The sequence below is a fragment of the Bactrocera oleae genome, chromosome 2 (assembly GCF_042242935.1).
Source record: "Bactrocera oleae isolate idBacOlea1 chromosome 2, idBacOlea1, whole genome shotgun sequence".
In the NCBI taxonomy this organism is placed as follows: domain Eukaryota; kingdom Metazoa; phylum Arthropoda; class Insecta; order Diptera; family Tephritidae; genus Bactrocera; species Bactrocera oleae.
The window spans coordinates 7,428,095-7,449,029 of NC_091536.1; the positions used below are offsets into that span (position 1 = coordinate 7,428,095).

Consider the following 20,935-nt stretch of genomic DNA (forward strand, 5'->3'; position numbering starts at 1 on the left):
TTGCATTTTTTTTTTGAAAATTTGTTGTTATTTATTATAATTAGTTAAAGAATTTTGAATAAAAACTAGTAAACATATTTTGCAAGTTTTTTTAGAAACTCCGTTTTAAGAAAAACAATGTTGAAATTTTACGTAGTTATTTTCAAAGAGATGGAGAGGTAATAAAAAGAATTTTTAAGATAAAATGTATCTTCGCTAATTGCTTAACAAATCAGCCATTCGGTGAGTGTGGTAAAGCAATAAAGCAAACTTCTCTGAGCAATCATGAGAATGAGGAGGAGTAGCCGTCCCTTACTCTTCTGAAACTAGAACTTTCTCAATGTTAATATGGCACACTTTATTTCAATTTCGTCCTGCGAAACAGAACTTGGATGATTACTTAAAATTTACCGCCATGGTTTACAAACAAAGACATAAATTAGTACCGAGAACTAAAATTGATCTCATACAACCTGCTGCCTGAAGCAGACATTTTGAAAGTAAAAAAGGCAAAATAACCTGCTCTCTTTTTCATGTGGACGTGATCAGTAAATGGAAGCGTTTCATAAAAATAGATTCCCTCATAACTTAAATAAATAAAACAGTTACGACAGGTATAAAAACTTTTCAACTGTCATTGCTTTACAGGTAGGCGTGAAATAAAGGGTTTTTTTAACTAAATCTTTTTGTTGTTTGATTAGGTGAATGGAGCCATTTAAGCAAACTTTTTTTTTTACTGATGAATTTGCATAACTTTCTGAAATATATATAATATTTTTGGTCTAAACAATTTACAACTAAAACAATTCAGCGACAGGTATGCAGGGGAAACACTTGCAGCAATTTAGTATAAAAGCAGATGTTACTTATGTTGGAAGACCTAACAAAAACGACATCGGAGTTTATCAGCGCAACATTTCAAATTCTAGATCAGTACCAAAATAGGCATGGCATCGAAAGCACACAAGACAAGCAAATACGCTCGTGGCGGTGGTAGTGAGTTGTTTCTAAGTGATAGGCCAAAATACGTATGCAACAGCAAGCGAGGAGGAACTTCGAAGACTGACATTGAACATGGCGAAATACCAAAAATATCGAATCGTAAAGTACGTGAACGCTTAATCCATCTGCTGGCTTTTAAGCCCTACACAAAGACGGAATTATACACAGTGCTAAAACGAGAAGGATTACAGGAGTGTGAGCGCAGAGTAATTGGGATTGTACTTAAGGATATAGCACAGCTACGCCAAAACGCATATAGTTTGCGCATCCGCATATGGAAAGAAGTTGATGAAAACTGGCCCTACTACACGAAGGAACAGCAACAGCAGCTGAAATGGCACAAAGAACAGAACTTACGACCGCTAAATAGCTCAGACGACGTTACTTCCATTTCGAGTTGCAGTCCTACATCAACATCTAACAACAGCCCACCACAACTGGACGAAAATTACCCAACACGAGAAGTTGACACATTTAAGCGCCCATGGGCGGATAGCCATGAAAAGTCGAAGAAAAGAAAAACTGATAATACGATCGCTGATAAATGTACGGAAAAACAACACACCAGCTCTCAACAGCCTACAACTCACATTTACGCTAGCACAACTAACGCAGAACTCAACAAGTTTGACCTCAGTGACTATACGGAGATCAGAAATAGGGCACAGCGTCACCAATATAAGGCTGCATTTGATCAATACTTTGAAGAATATATGCCACTCTTTCAGCAGATTGGAGAGTTGCAACGCAATTTCGGTGAACTTGGTGGACAATTTCTGCAAGCGCCCGCAAACAGTCTTGACCGCCAGCACATTACGAAGCGCATAGTGGCAACATATAACAACATTTATAGCCAGGAGGGATGTAGGCGTCAGCAGCGTCGCAACTATTTACATGCGAAACTGGCACATATCAAGCAGCTAATAATGAGCTATGATAGGAAATGTGCAGAGGAGGCAGCACTGACAATAGCTATGGAATGTCGGTTGAACGCCACCACTACTGCGGCGGTAGTAATTGCGAGACCTGATGAAAATCCGATCAGAAACGGCTATGGGAGAACAGAAACTCATATACAAATCCCAGCCACAAAAAACGAAGGCGTTTCAGATTTTCAGGGCACCGATCTGCCACTCTCGGATAGCGACAGCGATGATGACTGAAATTATATTGCTTGAATTTGTATATAGTATGCGATTAAATAAAAATGTATATTTCATAATACATTTTTCGTATATTCTTATTAAAGTGTGTTTTTTCATTGGTCATCTTCTGTTTGTTTATGGGCTCTCTTTCTATCTGATCCGAGCAGGCCGAGAACCAATTGTCGTTACAGACGCCCTCAAACTTTGCGTAAAGCAGTCTTCGAGAAACGCAAAATTTATGGCAAGACTAAGTATGGTATATTAAGTATGGAAAGCCGTGTTTGTTTATAAGTATGTATGTATTTGAGCTATTCGGCATTATGTGGGCGTGCAGTCATGCTGTATTCAACTCGTCTCGTTATCTCTATATCTATTTCGCTTAGATTTAGGTATTACAAACAAGGTAAGCAATACCCTTTTACTCCGTTGCAACTTATTGCGAGACTATAAACAGAAAACATGTATTCCCTGTTGGCTTTTTTTTTGGGTCTACATTTTATCGACGAAGATTGATGCAAAAAAAAAAAAAGGAATAAGGCATCGCAACTGCTGCCTATTTCTTTAGATATCTTCGAAACGAAGAGAGCTAATAGGTCAAATCGCTCACTCCCCGAAATGTCACTCATTTGTAGTTAAGGTTTGACTACCTGCGAGAAGCAGGTATATATTGCACAAAATTACTCATGCTTTTTTGTTCAGGTAAATAAATCAAAGGAACAAGGTAGTTAATAACTATAAAAAACTTTACAACTCGAGGAATAATAAAATTACACGCTCTACTAAAATGTGCAAAAAGTCATACAGAATATGTAGCTCTAGCATCAGAAAGTCGGGGAAACTGAGATATGTCGTTATTTTGCGTCGATATTACCGCCAACGGCTTATCAATTTGTTGGCCCTTAGGACCGGCAGAAAATTCATCCGAATTGAGCATAGTGTTCCGCAAAGACCAGGAGACTTGTTGGAGCAGCAGCAGTCACATTTCCAGCCAACAAATACACCACAAATGTCAGCAATGCAACATTTTGCCACACCCAATGTTACAGCCGCTCCACTGCCTATTTTTGATTTTACCAGTTATGCGGCTGTAACCAGTATTGAACAGCGACGCCATTACAAGGCACAATACGAACAGAGTTACGATGAGTATTATCAGCTCTTACAGCGTATTGAAAACTGCAACGCGACTACATGTTGCTTACCCATCAAATGCAACGTGTTACAGAAGACTCCGACGACTACGAACACTTAATAGAATGTATTGAGAGCGAATATCAACGCATTTATAGTGTGGAGATACTACGATCTCAGTATTTATACAGCAAACTTATACATATTCGAAAGCTCGTGACCGATTATGATTCGTCAGTGTCATCGAAACCCGTGACAGCAAGATTGGCGACAGCTGCAAAGGATTATCCACAACGGCAGCAACCTAGTTTCATATCAGCGGCTGGTTTCGGTTCCATGCGTTCTGAGAATGCAAATTGTTACGATACTCTACGGTCACCGGCGTTGAGCCTTACTGTTGCTAACTTAAGACAATACGACAAACAAGAAGTATAAGCTAGAAATCATCTGAACTATGTGGATATAAATACTATTTCACATATCGTTTGGAATGTCGTGTCCAAAACGCGTATGGATATAATAGATTCTGGTGACGGAGAATCTACAGATACAGCTTCCATCCACAGCGAATCAAAAGATAAATAATCTATCTATAGCGAATATATAGATGAAGATTCTCTCTACAGCGAACCTACTGATATTCTAGCTACTGCGAAACCTTGCATAGATACTCTAGCGACAACGAATATATATATACTATGTATAGCGAATCTGCAGATAGAGATTCTTGCTACAGCGAAAAATACAGATTAAGACTCAAGCACTGTCGAAAAGTACTGCTATGTATTAAAAACCAAAAAAAAATAATATTTGAAATAAAAACTATAGAAACCAAAGTTAAGAGTTTGGAGAGATCTGATGACTGGATGTCTGGGATTTGATACAGTTTTTAGCCTTCATTTTGTACATAAGTAGGGCGAAGTGGCTGAAGTAGTTGTCTGTTGGTCCTGGGTTGATTGATTTCATTAGCTCAATTCTATTTTAAAGCCTCGAGACCATTCTGGTGAACCTTTATGCGAAGTAGAGTTGTCAGTCTTTAGGGAAGTTACCTTCTCTTTCTGTAGTATGCTCCTGGAAGTTGAAACTCACGCGAGGTCAGTAGGGGTCTAGTGTGCTTCTTCTGCTCGGTAAATCATACCATTTCTGTAGTAAAATATCATTTTAGAGATCAGAGGAAAGTTGAAGAGTCATATTGTATCTGAAAACCAGTTTCAAATAATGCAAATTTTGGAGCGTGGAGATTATCGACCCATTTTACTTGGAGTAGTCCAAAATTAAAGATATAGAGTTGAATTTATTTTGTAAAAAATCACTACATTTTATTTGCATTAAGTAGGTATATTACAGTTTTTCCCAGCTGGGTGTGGACCTTTTCACAAAACGGTTAAAAAAAATGCTGAAAATGCTTGAATTATGTCAAGCTGAAATAATTTTCGCTGTGGTAAATTTTTTTAAAATTCTTTTAGGTCTGTTCACTGACATTATAGCGGTATATACGAAACATACATTAAGGTGGTTCTTAAAAAATAAAATAATATAAATGTTTTCTCTATGCACGCAATCTGAAATATCACAGTTATCGTTACCAGATATCTACCAAGCGATCAAATTTTGCACCACCCTATGAAATTTTTAATTAAAATTAAATTTGAAATATTTTTTAAATATCCTAAACTGTTTGAGTTGAGATTTTTCAATAACTCAACATAATTTTTTTTTTTGTTTTTGAATGCTTTAACACCACCCTAGTGAAAACATTATATGCTTATCTCCCATACAGTTGCCTGTATCATTCGTTTCCCACACAAATGGTTTGTGTTATCACATGTATACAGTGTTGTTTTTTTACATTTGAGGAGCACCCTAACAAAAATTACATCGCTGTTTGCATCTATAGTTATAAATATGTTTTTACTCTCTTTTTGCTGCCGATTTAAATCATATGAGTATTAAATAAAAGCTGACAAATAACTTTGACTTTTGCACTCAATACCGTTAATTTTGTAAAAAACGAGAATGAACAAATAAATAGCTATAAATACAAATACACAAAATACGAGTAGGTAGATATGCCGTTCATAATAGCGATAAAATGCAACAATATACGAGTATATATAATAACCTGAAATATTTTCTGCTCAGACATCTGCTCTCATATGTGTCAGTTATTATAAATCTCTCAAGAGCATGTATATTCATTTTTTAATTTAATATTTTTTTAATATATACCGTTAGTAATGGTTGGTGCGCAAATTCACCAAAATCGCGCATAAAATTTAAAAGGTGGGCAAAAGCAAGTTGATACCATGCGCTTCACTACAAGCGCACACAAACGCACACACACACTCCCAATCACACAGGTATTTCAATATACAAATTCATGTCAATAAAATTTGCCCGCTGCTCTTGAATTTTACATAAAGCGCCGGCGAAATGTTTTCTTTGGTGCGAGTTTTTTGTCAACGCGTGCTATTTATATGTTGTTGTTGTTGATTGGTGTTTGTGCTTGAAGCACTTTGTTCTGTATTGCTTTTGCCTACTGATTTTGTGATTACTTTTTTATAGACGTGAGCTGCTCACAATAAGTGTGTGTAAAAATACATGCAGAGCTATATATAGATCGGTATATGAGTGCATACGTAGGTGTGTGCATTTTTTATATGTTGTTGTGTGTGTGTGGATTTCCACACAGTTTAGTATTGGGTTATTTTCTTTAAAGCTACTATGACTTATAGCTATTTTACTTTACTTCATGCAAGCTCTTGTAATTCATAGCAATGTATGTATATATATGTACCCTGTAGGAAATTGAGTTCTGTAGCCAGCAGTAAGCAGCTAAAAACGATATTGAATGTTTTCAGTTACAGCGAAAATAGTAAAAGTAATTAAGTACGTCGATAGGAAGCTACCATATTCTACCACATTAATAATCCTGTGAAATTCGGAACATGGTTCCATTAAAAGTTAGAAGACAACTTAACGTTTGATTGAGAAACAACAGCCAGTGTTGCCATTCAAAATAATTCAATTTATTTATATGCTACAAGTCCTATATTGTTGTTGGTATTATAATAGCGATATATGGTAAAGTATTTCCCAAAAATTTGTTTGGAAGCGCTCTTGGCAAGATAAAAACCCACTTCCATTCCGCTTAAGTAGAACCTAGACTATAGGGCAAATTACAATTCTTTAAAACTGTTGACTTTCAAGGCAAAAATTTTAAATATATTTGTATTTCAAGTGACCGGCACATAATAAATGATACAAACATATATTTGGTGAAAGGGTGTCTATTGCAGTCGTTTCTCAGAAACAGCTTGTTTAAGCTTCTGTAATACGACATATTCAGGGATCTACAAATTAACAGGGTATATTAAGTTTGCCACGAAGTTTGTTATACCTAAAAGAAAACTTCGGAGACCCTAAAAAATATATCATATATATAAATTTTAAGCATGATGAGCTAAGTCGATTTAGCCATGTCCGTCTGTCTGTATATACGCGAACTAGTCTGAAAAAAAGCACTAAAAGGTGCCGTTTATAATTATACCTTCCCAGTCGTCCTAAGTTTGGTTAAATGGCGAATCGCCAGTTAAACATAAAGTTATATCGGCAATTTTAATGTGTTTTACCGCTATTGCTACTCAAGGTCATTAGCAAATTTATTCGTTTCCTCTGAGAGTATTTTATATCACAGTGAAACGTGAGCAATACTTAATTATGAAAAGCATTTTATTAAGAGCACTTCCCGCTGGGACATTGCACTTGATTTCTATAAAGACAAAAACACAAAAACAACAGAAAAAAAGCATTTTACAGTTGCAGCAAAACAAAAGCAAACGTATTTATTTTATACCTTTGTACGGCGGCATAAAAGCAAATATATTTGAACACCTACCAACTAATTGTATATAAATATGTGTGTATGTATATACATATGTATATGTATATGCATGTGTGTATATATGCGCGTGGCCATCAAACATGAAAATATATTTGCGCTGACATTAATGCGAGACGAAATTAAATTCGCAAAAGCAATTAAATTTGTGAGTGTACGGTTATTAGCCAAGTGCCATTGTTGGCCCTGGGATGCGGCTTTAACACAGCAGCTCTGCAGCGTTTGTTCACAACAAACAAAATGAAAGCAACAAAAAAAAGTGTAAAAGTAGAAAAATAACAAAGCGATAGGAAGATTGCGTAAGGTGTTGGCGGCGGACCGGTCAAATGGGGCATGACCTGCTGCTCAACCATTCAGCGCTCAAAATCAGGCGCTCAGCACACTTCAGCCATTTAACAACACAGCAAGTATAATAAAGCTCACACTGGACTGAGTGTATGTGTGTGCGTGTGTGATTCATGCTTTTAGTTTTGTTGTTGTTGTCGTTGTTTTTGCTTTTCTTACAGCTTTAGTGCTGCTGATGGCTTTATATATTAGCTGAAATCTTCGAGTTCATTACGATTTTTAATTGCGCGGCTGCGTTGCTTCTCTGCTGCATCAGCAAAAATTATTGCAGCTTCATTCATTAACGCTGTATTTTATGAGAAATTGTTTCGAATTTTAGCAAAGTTATTGGATTGCAAGAGTTGAGTGTTGGCAGAAGTCGAAAAAACACTGAAAGTAAAATTAACCGAAATTGAGGGATGAAAGAACGGAGTGAAGCAGTTGCTAAAAGCTTTTCGAATTTTTTGTAGGATTGTAGGTTGGGAGATGAAGTTGCAAGAATGGAAAGTGGTAAGGGCGTAAGAGTCATTAATTTGACTTGGTTTGGCGTTAGTCTTGTGGATTGCGCTTGATGGCGCAAATATGTTTTCAATTCTTTTTTGGTTATTTCAAGTGATGGAGCAGGTATATAATATAGCTAATCTCGCAGAAATCGATGACATGAACTTCTATTATGGGCAGAGAGTTGGAAATCGGAGGATTTGTGAAACCAAGCCTGATTGATTACAAGGTAACTATTTCTCGAATATGTCTTGTATAGTACGAACCGGCATAGTTTTTCGAGTTGCCGCCATTGCAGTAATTCAGGAACGAGCTAACGAGAACTATAACTGAAATCTGTAGCTACTTAGAATGCTTTGTATTTTGGCAGAACTGGATACTTGCTTTCTATGGACGAAGTGGTCTTACGATATAAGAAGCTCTATATCAATGTATGCAATACCTAATGGGTTGGAGTCGTAGGTCTGAGCTTCGAATATGACAAAGCAAAGCCACTTGTATCTTATTATGTTAACACTGGGGACATGACTGGTCGCCTCTGCCATTTGTTTTTTGTATTTTACTGTACGTATATGCCATGAATGATCTTGGCGAACGCAGGTCGACTGGCAGTTAACGAGGTGGATGAAACTTTCATTCCAGGGGTAAATAACATGAGACCCAGTGGATTACCTTGTCAGTTGGGGATCCACGCGACGAACTTAAAATTATTTCCGGTAGCCAACTGTTAAACTTGTTGAGAAAAAGGTGATATAGAATCTTTTTAGAAAATCCTTCTTCACCTGCCGCTTTGAGAAGCTAACGTTAAATCGTTTTGGATCTCATGGGTTTAAATCAGCCTTAAGAGTTTTATCCGCGCAACAAAAGACTTGCCTTTAATTGTCCCAATGTAAGTTTGCATCACGGTGATTTTCCATAGCACCTAACCTAACTTATGAGATCTGTAGAATGAACAAAAGCAAGAATATTTTACTACAGTTGCAGGTACAGATAATGGGTAACTATGATTATACGTCCTCCACATTGGTACAAAAACACTTTTGGTTATTAAAAACAGCTCAAATTTCAATATGTCTACCACGAAAAGCGCCAGTTACGAGCCATGACCTTTACTGCTGCAGTTTTCTATAAAAAAAATAATCCCTATTAATGAGTTGGCCGTAATAAAACGGCACTTTGTGCACGAAAGTAAATAAACAGCAATGTAATACCATTTCTGAAGCGACGCCTCTTTAAGTTTCTAACATTTAGCGGCTGCGGCGGACTGTTGCTGTCCAAAACGTCTCGCCTAGGCTAATTTTATTAACTGAAAAGCAATCACAAAAGTAAATAATAAATAAGGAATAGGCAAAACCGGTAAAAAAAGAACAACAAATATGCGCTTACAGTTACAAACGTGGATAAAGCTAACAACAAACGAAAGGTTAACAACCGGCGCGCTGGCAGTTACACGACGTTCTGCTTATATGTACTGGTACACGCTGAACGCGAGCTTACTTACATACGCACGTGGGAAGCACATTTGCGACGCGCACTCAATTTTATGTGCAATAAAATATATTTTTTACAGCGTTTGCTGAATTCTTATTCAGATTTTGGCTTTCAGGCTGTCCGACATAGAGCAAACGTTGTTTATAGACACACTCATGTCGCTTGAACTTACATATGCTCATTGCGGTAGTCCTTAAGTGGCGGATGTAAAGTTTTGAAATGGATTTCGCAGTGTTCTCAGATCTTTAAAATGAATGGACCATTATCACAATTTCTAAGATTTTTTAACAAACATTAAGGTAAACCAATGATATTCTTAAACAAATATTAATATCACATATCCGTTGTAGCATAGATTTGAAATGATTAGTTCCACTCACCCGAAAGTCAAAGTTCAAAAGGGATCAAAATTCAGAAAATTCCACAGCGACTTAAAAAGTTTAAAGTTTTCGTTCAAGAAAAAATATCAAAAATAAATATCTATATATCGTATCCAGTTCAGGAAGCTCAAACGCTAATCATATCTAATGGAAACCAAATTTCAAGGTACTGTTTGCGATTATAATTGCTATGTTTATAGGTTTTGAATTTAAAAAGAAAGCAATATAATTTTAATTTTTTTATGACTTTTAACGGTAACTTAATCTCTGACCCTCGCGCACAAGCAACTTAACGGTAACAAAATTTAGATTAAAAACGTTTAGTCGCCATAGTAACGTTTAAGAATGTAAAACTAAACACATTTTACAACTAACTTACTTAGGTATCACCCTAATGTCCAACTATGTAACATATGAAGCCAATTTTGTCGTTTTGCCGTTTGCTTGCGCTTTATTGTCATAAATCTTTAACACACGACTCGCTCGACAGCTGTAATACACCTATAACGCGCCTGGTCCATAAATATTCTAAATATGTTTTTCGCTACAATCTAAAATAACAACAATAACAATGGGCTGCAGCCAGCAGTCTAGCAGTTTGACACACAAAACAACAAAACAAGTGAAAATAAAAGTAAAAAAGTAAAATATAAAAAAAAAAAAATTGCGCCGAGCAAGAGAGTGGCTGTCAACTTAATGCCTCTCGGTATTACCGTTGTTATTGTAGTGGTTATTATTGTTTGTTGTTACGGATGACACATGTTCTCGTTGAAAATTTACACCAGCATTAGAATAACAATGACACAGAATTGGTTAAGTGTTGTTATCCTATATTATTACCTTACTAACAATGTGCATTATTAGCATGACAAATTCCAGCGCAGTGTAGGGGGCTGGGAAGGATATGTGTGTGACACCGACAGTCAACATTGACATTTTAAATAAATAATACAGTAATATTTATGTATATGTGGGTGTGTAAATATTTATAAGTATACATTAGGGCGTCCGTTACTTTTTAGTTTAATTTTATTGCAAACACCACCTGAAGTTTCAGTTTTTGCCCTAAAAAGATTGTTCAACATAAACAAGCTCATTATTTAAACTGTGTCTAAATCTTAACGCTTTTCTTATTTATATAACATTGAATTTTTTAATATTTTTCAATAAACAAGTAAACCTACAACTTTAAAAAGAAATTATTCTAATACAAAATTAAACGCGCTGCATAAAAGATTTTAAAACTATTTTATATAAAACCACTCCGTTAAAAGTCATACGCAGCTAAAGTTAAACACCAAGTGTAAGAAGCCTTCATAGAAGCGTAATAAGGATTCATACAGTACACCATGTCGTATGAGCAACACATAATTTATACGGCACTTGTATGCATACTCAGTACATTTGATGCATAACTTTAACTGCGTATAACTTTTAAAGAAAAGTTTTAATGGAAAAAATTAATCAGACGTTTTGGTGGAACGCTTATTTTTTACTAAAATATTCTTGTTTTAGGTTTACTTGCTTGGAAGATGAACAATTTAATGCAAAAGTTAAAAAATCGCATGTAAAAAACATAGAAAAAGTAAAATGATGTACAAGAACTAAAACTTAAGTTGCCGTTTGTAAAAAAAAAACTCAACTTGGCAAATAATAATAAACGCAGCAACAAAAGCACCGATATGAGTCGATACTAGCGATGATACTTGACGTATATATTCAAGCTACCAAAAAGGCTGTGTTCGATTCACCATTTCTCTGCTCATTTCTGATCTACTCTCAAAAAATTACATGTATAAGCAACAACAACAGGGTTACAGCAACGTATTTTAACGCCAAAAAAAGAATTGCTCCACCAAATAAAAACCGCAACACTATTGCGCATGCGTCAGAAGACATTTTAGCGCAGAGTTGCACCATAAGTGCTGCTCGTTTGCTTGAGCATCTGGCATAGTTTATACGATTGGCTGGGGCGTAACGCTTGACGAATCGAAGACAGCTAAAATAAAATATTTGTATATATAATGGTATTAGATAAAGGTAGCTTTTTCGGAATATTAACAATACTACCAAGGAATTAGTAATTTTTTTGAATTTTTTTATTTTATTTAAGATATGATATGATAGCTTTGTGTTAACTTAGCTCAAATTAATAAGTTGTTGTTACAACTGAAAATATTTCTATGAACAGAAAATAATTCAAATTTGATACCAATATTGCTGAATTTAATTTATTTAATTAATCAGATTGAGTAGCATATTGTAAATAGGTGGCAACCTTTACAAATGTTTTTTAATTCAATATTTCAAAAAGCTGGTAACATTTATCTAAAAATTTTCACCAGAACGCCTTCTATAATTACATTAATACACTTCTATTACCACTTTATCTTGATATACTTGTTACCTTCTTAACCGTATAATTTTTTTTGTAATTAAAATTTTTTATCAGGTGGTAACACCTCTCCAACGTATTTTTAATTACAAACCCGAAAAAGCCTCTTCAATTTGAAGCCGTTATTGCTACAATTTGTTTGTCTTACCAATTCCTTTGAATTAAAAAATTTAAATGGGTGACAATCCTTCCGAAAATTATTTCCTTTACAAGTTTTTTAAAACCGCATTAGTTTGATATTCATATTATACGAATATGTTTTTCTTATCAATTTTAACTTATTTAAAATTAAAAACAGGTGGCAACTTTCTGTAAAGTATAATAACTGAGCTCGTTTCACTTTAATTTACTTTTGCTATAATTCTTCAGTCATCTTAACAATGTTTTTGAATAAACAATTAAAACACGTGGCAGCGCTTGTTAAGTTGCTGATTTATGATTTTAAATGTACGAACGCAACTTTCCTTTTAATATATTATATTAATTTATGAAAAAAATTGTTATATCATTTTTCTTTTATTTTTTTAACGTTCACCTGCTCTTTTCTGAGCATTCGGCTCATTTTACATGTTTTTATTTTAAATTGAAACCATTTTGATTTTAAATAATATTTGCAACACATATCCAACCATATATGTAGTTAGTATTACAATAAATGCATGTACATTCTTGTTGTTTTAAGCATGAAAGAAACCTTTAAATTGCTACAAGTATATTTAATAAATTTGGCTTTATTTTTCAAAACAAAAATTTCATTGAATATTTATTATCAAAATGTTATTTATATTTGATACTTGCTGCTGCAAGTGAAAATAAAATATTACGTATACGCCCCGGCGCCTTGCTTCCTTGAATGATACGTATACGCAATGTTGCTGTATTCATCACAGTTGTGTAAGGAAATGTGTAGTAAAAGAATATTGAGAAGGAAATTCGTACCGTTATATTAAATAAAATGATAATACTTTACATTTATAATTCCTAAAAGTATAGTGTGTCGATTCTTGGTATGCAATACAAGTAGTATAAGAGGGCGCTGTATACCATACAACCTATTGTATTAAATACATATGTATGTATTAATGGCGCTTTCCATTTCAAAGAAAATGCAATTTATCATTATTATTAGTAATTTTACTTAAATATCCCACAAACAAAAAAAAAGCACAAACTGCACACAAAATATAATTTTGGCAATCAATTTTAATCGAAGGCACTTTTAACTTTAAGCATGCGACATTTATTTATCAAAATCATTGAAAGTCATATGAAACTATTATAGAAACCAACAAAGTTGACACTTACAACTATTTACATAAATTTTAGAGCCAGTTTGCGTAAACTTTTTCACACTGAATGCGTGATAAAGAAAAAAAACTTAAAAAACATAAAATATGCAAAATGATTTAAGCAATAAAAGGTTGTACTTCATACGCGATCGAAAGTTACAAACTGCAATTCATAATCATTGATGTGAGTGCTTGAATGATCGAATGAATAAGCTATGGCTGAATGGGCTAAGTTTACGAATCATTTCCGCTTAAACGCGCCGCTAACTTCTTATAGCAAGGAAGCAGCACAATTCGATATGTAAACAGACCAAAAATAAAAATATGAAAAGTAAAATGTAGAAATAACAGTAGTAATTTTTTCTCAACTATTACAATGATAATAAAATAATATTTCCGTTGTGTGTATGTAATATGCAGCAGTAAATGATGAAAAACGAATCTAAAGAAAATGACATTCAATATTTTGCTATGCTCTCGAGTAGCACAATTTTATATTTTCATGCTGGCAAAGAAGCAGTAAACGATTTGAGTCTGATGGCATGCGATTTCCATGGAGTAAAACAGTTATAGAAATGCCATATAAATGCATGTGCGTATGTATGTATGTGTGTGAGATGGTGAAAATATGCGGTATATACCATAGCTAGGTTTGAGCATATATATATATATATATAAAATAACGGTTATAAGCGCGCATATCTTTACACACATCGCTACTTACAAATATATATTTATTGAATAGTTACATATGCACATAATAAATATTTACCGCAATCACTATTTCCGTTTTTTCCCCCAAAATGCGTTAACAAAATAAATGTCACATTGTCAGCAAGAATTTCAGAGTGCCTTTGTTAGTGTATGCGTGCGCGTGTACGCGCAAAATCTGCGCAGCGTCTGTACTCTAATTTATGTGCATGACTACAAATCTCACAGCAATACAGCAGCGCAGCGATAAAGTACATCTATATTTTTTTTTTTTTTGTAATACATCATTCTTTGCTGACGAGTGACAACGACTGGCATTTGTGACATTTTATTGTTGCTTTAGTAAATAAAAGATGATACATAGAAAAGAAATATATACATGTGTTTGTGTGTGCGTTTTGTGGTGAGAACTATGCGCCATATTATTTGATTGGCGATTGCTTAGCCAAATACACGCTTATATTCAGGCACGCACACATATTTCTAGATATTATATGTGTATGCACTTATACATAATCAACCAAATATGCTGAATGTCAATGTACAAGACTTTCAGGACAACATTGTTTCAATTCATCTAATTTGAATGATAAATAAGCAGCATGTTCACAAATTAAAGTAAAATATTGGCAGTGATCGAGTTGTAAGGCCGTAGAATGTTACAAAAGAAATTTGAACTATAAATTTAACGACTCTGCTGGCGATAGAAGTAAAAGTTCCAACAGAAAATAAAAACTAAAAGTTTATATGGAATTAAAAAAATTAATGAAAACTACAATATTTAAATTTAACAAAAATATTAATTACAACAGTTAATATCTAATTACAAGGGCTTAAATTAAAAAATTGAAAAAATTAAAAGAGTAAAAGAACAAATATTAAAAGTCGGTTGATTTTAACAAAATTAATTAACAATTTTTGTAAATTAAAATAAAATTAATATTAATTTAAAAAAATGCAAATAAAAAATATTAATTAGAAAAATTAGAAAAATCGCACAAAAACTCAACAAAAAAATAAATTATCTTAAATTTTAGAATTTGTAAATTAAAAATTTTACAAACAAAATTATTACAAAAATGTAATTAAACAATTCTAAATTTAATTAAAATAATTAATATTCAGTTACAAGGAAAAAAATAAAACTATATACAAAAACCAAAAAAAATATAAGAAATAATAAATTCATTTTAACAATATTAACAAGGACTTATTTTAAAAATTAAAAAAAATTAAAAAAAAAATAAGAAAAAACGTTAACTTCGGTTACACCGAAGCTATAATACCCTTCACAGATCCATACGTTCCTTACAATAACTTGATTCAGATCTAATTTCGTGAATCGGCAATAAAAAATTAAAATTTTTTCCATCCAGTCACTTTACTCCGATCGTTCAGTTTGTATGGCAGCTATATGCTATAGTCATCCGATCAAAACAATTTCATTGTTATCTTAGAAAATAACTCATGCCAAATTTCGTGATATTACGTCAAATAAAAAGGTTTCCCATACAAGGACTTGCTTCCGATTGTTCAGTTTGTATAGCAGCCATATGCTATAGTGGTCCGATATCGGCCGTTCCGACAAATGAGCAGCTTCTTAGTGAGAAAAGGGCAAGTACAAAATTCCAGTTCGATAGCTTAAAAACTGAAAGACTAGCTTGCATATATACAGACGGACGGACGGACAGACGGACATGGCTAAATCAACTGAGCTCATCATGCTGATCATTTATATATATATTTTATAGGGTCTCCGACGTTTCCTTCGTGGTGTTACAAACTTTGTGGCAAACTTAATATAACCTGTTCAGGGTATAACAAAAAAAAAGATAAAATATTAACAAAATTAATTCAATAAATTTAATTCAATTTAATAAATTAAAATAAAATAAAGACAAATGTAAAATTTTAATTAGAAACCTAAAACCATAAATAAAAAAAACATTAAAAATGCAATAAAATATTTAATTCTTTAAACTTTAAAAATTCTGAAATTAACAACAATTTTAACAAGCAAAACTATGTATAACCTAATATAAAATAAAAAAAAAAACATAACAATAATAAAATTAAAAATTAATTGTTTTATAAGTTTAAAACTTTTTGATTGAAAAATATTATATTATTAAGTGGTATTATAGCTTCAGTCAACCGAAGTTAACATTTTTTTTGTTTGGAATTCTTTTATGCCAATTTAATGACAGAACACATCAGTTGATAAAAATATATTTTGATGATCTGTTTCCATCTAGACGGCAACTTCATAATACCTTCCTCGTAGAAGCCCCCCTCCTTATTTGCGAAGAATTCGGACAGCCACTTTTCACAAGCCTCTTTTGAGTTCAACTTCACACCACCAAGGGCATTCGCCATGGACAGGAACAGGTGGTAATCACTTGGCGCTACGTCCGGGCTATATGGTGGATGCGATAAAACCTCCCATCCGAGCTCCCGTAGCTTCTGACGAGTCATCAACGAAGTGTGTGGTCTGGCGTTGTCCTGGTGGAACACTACACCCTTCCTGTTGGCCAATTCTGGACGCTTCTGGTCGATCGCCTGCTTCAAGCGGTCCAGTTGTTCGCAGTAGATGGTAGAATTAAGCGTCTGGCCATATGGGAGCAGCTCATAGTGGATGATTCCCTTCCAATCCCACCAAACACACAGCAAAACCTTCCTGGCCGTCAATTCCGGCTTGGCCACTGTTTGGGACGATTCACCGGCCTTCTACCACGACCGTTTTCGCTTGATATTGTCGTATGTGATCCATTTTTCGTCGCCAGTCACCATCCGCTTCAAGAATGGGACGAGTTCGTTCCGTTTCAGCAGCATATCGCAGGCGTTGATTCGGTCCAGAAGGTTTTTTTGCGTCAAATTATGCGGCACCCAAACATCAAACTTTTTTTTGTATCCAGCCTTCTGCAGATGGTTCAAAATGGTTTGGTGACTAACTCCCATCTCCTGGGCGATGTCACGAGATGCCATATGCCGGTCTAACTCGATGTATTCCATGATTTGATCGGTATTTGTCGTCACAGGTCTTCCGCCAGCTGGCTTATCCATGGTGTCGTTTTCACCGGCTCTGAATCGTCGAAACCATTCCTCCGCGGTTCGAAGTGATAGAGTACCATCCCCCAATACACCACAAAAAAGTAAAATTTAAGCGACTCATATATATCTCCATTTTCTGTGTATTTCTTTATCCAAATTCTAAACTTAAATTATGAGCAAAAATCATTCAACTCTCATGCGAATGCTTACTGCGACTTCTAATCTTGGTACATTTACAATGCGCGTAACAACCAATGAAAATACTTAGCATACAGCGTGGCGAGGATGAGGGTACAAGCTTGGCCCATGTGCGCGACAATGGAACCGTTATCAACACGCGTCGCCGCAACTTGCAATAATAGCTTAATTTTTATGAATAATATAACATATCCTTACACATCATAATTATCCTGCTGCACGCACATATACTCGTATACATAAACATACTATAAACACTCATCCATACAGCAATTTCGATATTTTCCCCTATTTACCGTTACTCCCTTTGTATGATTTCATTGCAGACAAACATTGCCAACGAAGAGCCGAACATCCAGTTAGGAAGCATATAAAGATAGTAGCAAAGCGCTAGGAGCAACTACAACAAAAATAGCGGGCAACAGCCGCGGGGTGAATAGAATTCAGCTAAAATTGAATGAATAGCCGAGAGGGCGTATAAAGGAGGCAAGCCAAGGCGAGCAGACAGACACATATGCACATAAATAAGTGCCGTTGAATAAAGACATATACAAGCATACATATATACAAGAAATATAAATATATATATACATATCAATTTATATATGCGCATATATACATTTAACAATCGTTGTATAAATCAGTAGCGACAAGAGTCAAGTCGCAAGCGCCCCAAGCGGCAAGCAAAAGCAACGAAATAACAGTTTTTCCACTCACAGTATATTTTTACAGTTATTGCTGCTATTTCGCCACAACTACTACACTCTACTAGTCACTACTACCCTTGCCCCATTACAAGAGCAATACAACAATACGGCCAACGTACGCGACAACTATCAGCAAGCGGCAACGACGGTGTACTGAATTGGTCTGCTTAACATCAATTGTAACACTTGATGAGACAATAGACGCACGGTGGGTGGTACAAAGTAACAGCAACAACAACAAAAATAACGAATACTATTCGAAAGCAGCATACGAAAGAGTTGCAGAGAGCAGCAGAGAGACTGCGAAGTGCTGTGGCAGCAAGAAGGCAAAGCGTGCGCAACGCAGCTAAATGTGCAACATTGCGTGACAGAGCAGCGTAAGGACATAGCAAGCTAAGAACAGAAACGAAAAACAGCAACAACCACAAAACCCGCAAGAATTATTGCGATCTATACACAGTGGGAGTGTAGAGTTAAGCAGAAAAACAATTTCTACACACATTGTTACCCTTGTTGTCGTTGTTGTTGTAAGTGTAACATAAACACTGGCGTAGCAGAGTAAACTAGCAACAGCGCACACAGGCGACGGCAATAACGAAGCGGTAAAAGTACGATAACTACGAAGCGACGCACACAACACACAAGTGATACACGCGCCGAAAAACTGCAGAGAGAAAAAAGTGTGTGTGACAGGACAGAATTGCCTGGTCGTGAGTAAGAGTGTAGCTGTAACAGGACATGCAACGCAAGTGAATTAAGCGCATACACAGACGAACATTTGCAGCAAAGAAAAAACGTGAAAAAACAACAACTACAACTACAAAACATTACTAGAATTCCAGACGAACGCGTGCGCCAACGTGCAGCACAAACGAAGGTCGACTAGCAGCAGGTTTTGAGGAGCATTGAACGCAGCGCCGGCTGCTGGCTGCTGGCTGTTGACAGCAATAAACATAACAACCATTGTACGCGCAGCAGTAAAAATAACAAGTGTAAGCGATACACAGCATCGTGTGCAAATCGAACGCATATAGAAACATAGCAGCGTATCTAAAGGAAGCAAGTGTTACGTATACGACACGGCGCACCGCACAGCGTACGAAACACGCAGCACTTAAAGCGCCAGAGACGTTGTGACGCAGAAGAAAACGAGCTATTGCTACAGCAACAACAACCAAAAACAATACCAAAAAAAAAACAATAACAACAACAACGAAACACAATTATAGTGTGGAAAAATCCGAATTACGAATAAAGAAACAACAGCACAGTGCACACTATAACAACAACGGCAGCAGCAGCAGCAACAGCAACAACACACAGCAGTAGCAAGATGGATGCTGAAGCGGAGGGTCTGCCACCCAATAACACCATTGTCGAGGTGACAAGCACCGAAACGGATTTAGCTGCCCGACGTCGTCTCTTCAAGACACAACCGTCAACATTGGCCGCGCGGCGACAGCAGGCGGTATGTGTGCGGAGGGCGCATAAAATGTATGGAAATAGCAAAAATCCGAATGTCGTGTTGGATGGCCTGAATATGACTGTTCCTAAGGGTTGCATGTAAGTGTATGTTTAAGTCATTCTATATTCAGCATACGAAATAAATATGTTTCCAACGCTATACACATGCATACACATGCAAACATATGTATGTGCGCTCGTACAGCTACTGTGTAGTGGTGTACTTGTAGCGTGAGAATGAAAATATGCACAGTACACTGCAAGTTTGTTGTAAAAATAGTTGTTGGCGCAAAAATGCGAAATAAAGTAAATACTATTAAGTAAAGTATGGCTGTGTGTGTGTGTGTGGGTGCGCAGTTCAATGGCAGGATTGACACATAAAAGTGCAATAAAAGCAGAAATCACTGCGTAACCGTTACTGCGTAAGTATGTATGCCTGTGTGAGTCTGCTGGTGTAAAGCTGCGTTAGAAAGTTGGAGTAAATTGTGATTTAGCCTTGACGAAGTTAAGCGCATTGGCAGTGAATTCAAAAAAGTGAAATACATACTTTGGAAATATCCATATAAGTCGGTGCTTTTTTGGTTAATATACTTTTAACATATTTACTTTATTTTACCTTATTTTATGTGAAATAATATTTTAATATTCAATAAGGCTGGTAACTCGATTGCTATATAATAATTTCACACATATGTAAATATGTATCTTTGAAGACAGCTTTATTTTTGGAGTATAGTTTTTGGTAATTTTTCAGATATTATTATACCCTGAATAGGGCTTATATGCACACGAACTAGTCTTTCAGTTTTTGAGATATCAATTTTAAATATTGCACGCGTCCTTTTATCGCCCAGAAGCTGCGCATTTGTCGGAACCCCTGACATCGGATAACTATAGCATATAGCTGTTATACAAACTGAACGATACAAAAAAGTGTTTTTATGGAAAACTTTTTCATTTGAAGAAATATAATATATTCACAAAATTACACAAGACTTATTGCGTACGACAATGGTGCGATCTCTGAAGAATTTAGTCAAACCAAATCACTACAGCATATAGCTGTCATACAAACTGAGCGAACAAAATCAAGTTCTTGTAAGGAATCCGTTGTATTCGTTGTAACGGAATGTCACGTTTTTTCATGTTTTTATAAAAAAAAAAAAAAAAAAAAAAAAAAACTTTGTAAATATTTATATTTGTACATTTTGTAAATATGGTAATCTGGAATCTTTGAAAATAGCTTTATTTTTTATCGTCCATTGT

The 20,935-nt window shown here is 35.2% G+C and overlaps 2 protein-coding genes across 8 annotated transcripts in view; both read left to right on the forward strand.

Moving 5' to 3' along the window:
• osy (ABC transporter oskyddad) overlaps nucleotides 1-20,935 on the forward strand; it is a 124,576-nt gene that overhangs the window by 38,425 nt on the left and 65,216 nt on the right. For all 7 annotated transcript variants that reach the window (XM_014230054.3, XM_014230056.3, XM_014230055.3 and 4 more), the window contains one exon: nucleotides 17,825-19,768. In XM_014230054.3, the coding sequence (XP_014085529.1) occupies nucleotides 19,539-19,768 (230 nt within the window). In that variant the 5' untranslated portion in view covers nucleotides 17,825-19,538. The remainder of the gene's footprint in view (nucleotides 1-17,824; nucleotides 19,769-20,935) is intronic.
• Nucleotides 784-2,229, forward strand: LOC106614352 (RNA polymerase II elongation factor ELL2). Its single transcript, XM_014230057.3, has one exon. The coding sequence runs from the start codon at nucleotides 927-929 to the stop codon at nucleotides 2,142-2,144; it is 1,218 nt and encodes a 405-aa protein (XP_014085532.3). The 5' UTR covers nucleotides 784-926; the 3' UTR covers nucleotides 2,145-2,229.

Excerpts from the sequence above, each read along its gene's own strand:
- LOC106614352 (XM_014230057.3), top strand. The coding sequence starts at position 927 with ATGGCATCGAAAGCACACAAGACAAGCAAATACGCTCGTGGCGGTGGT.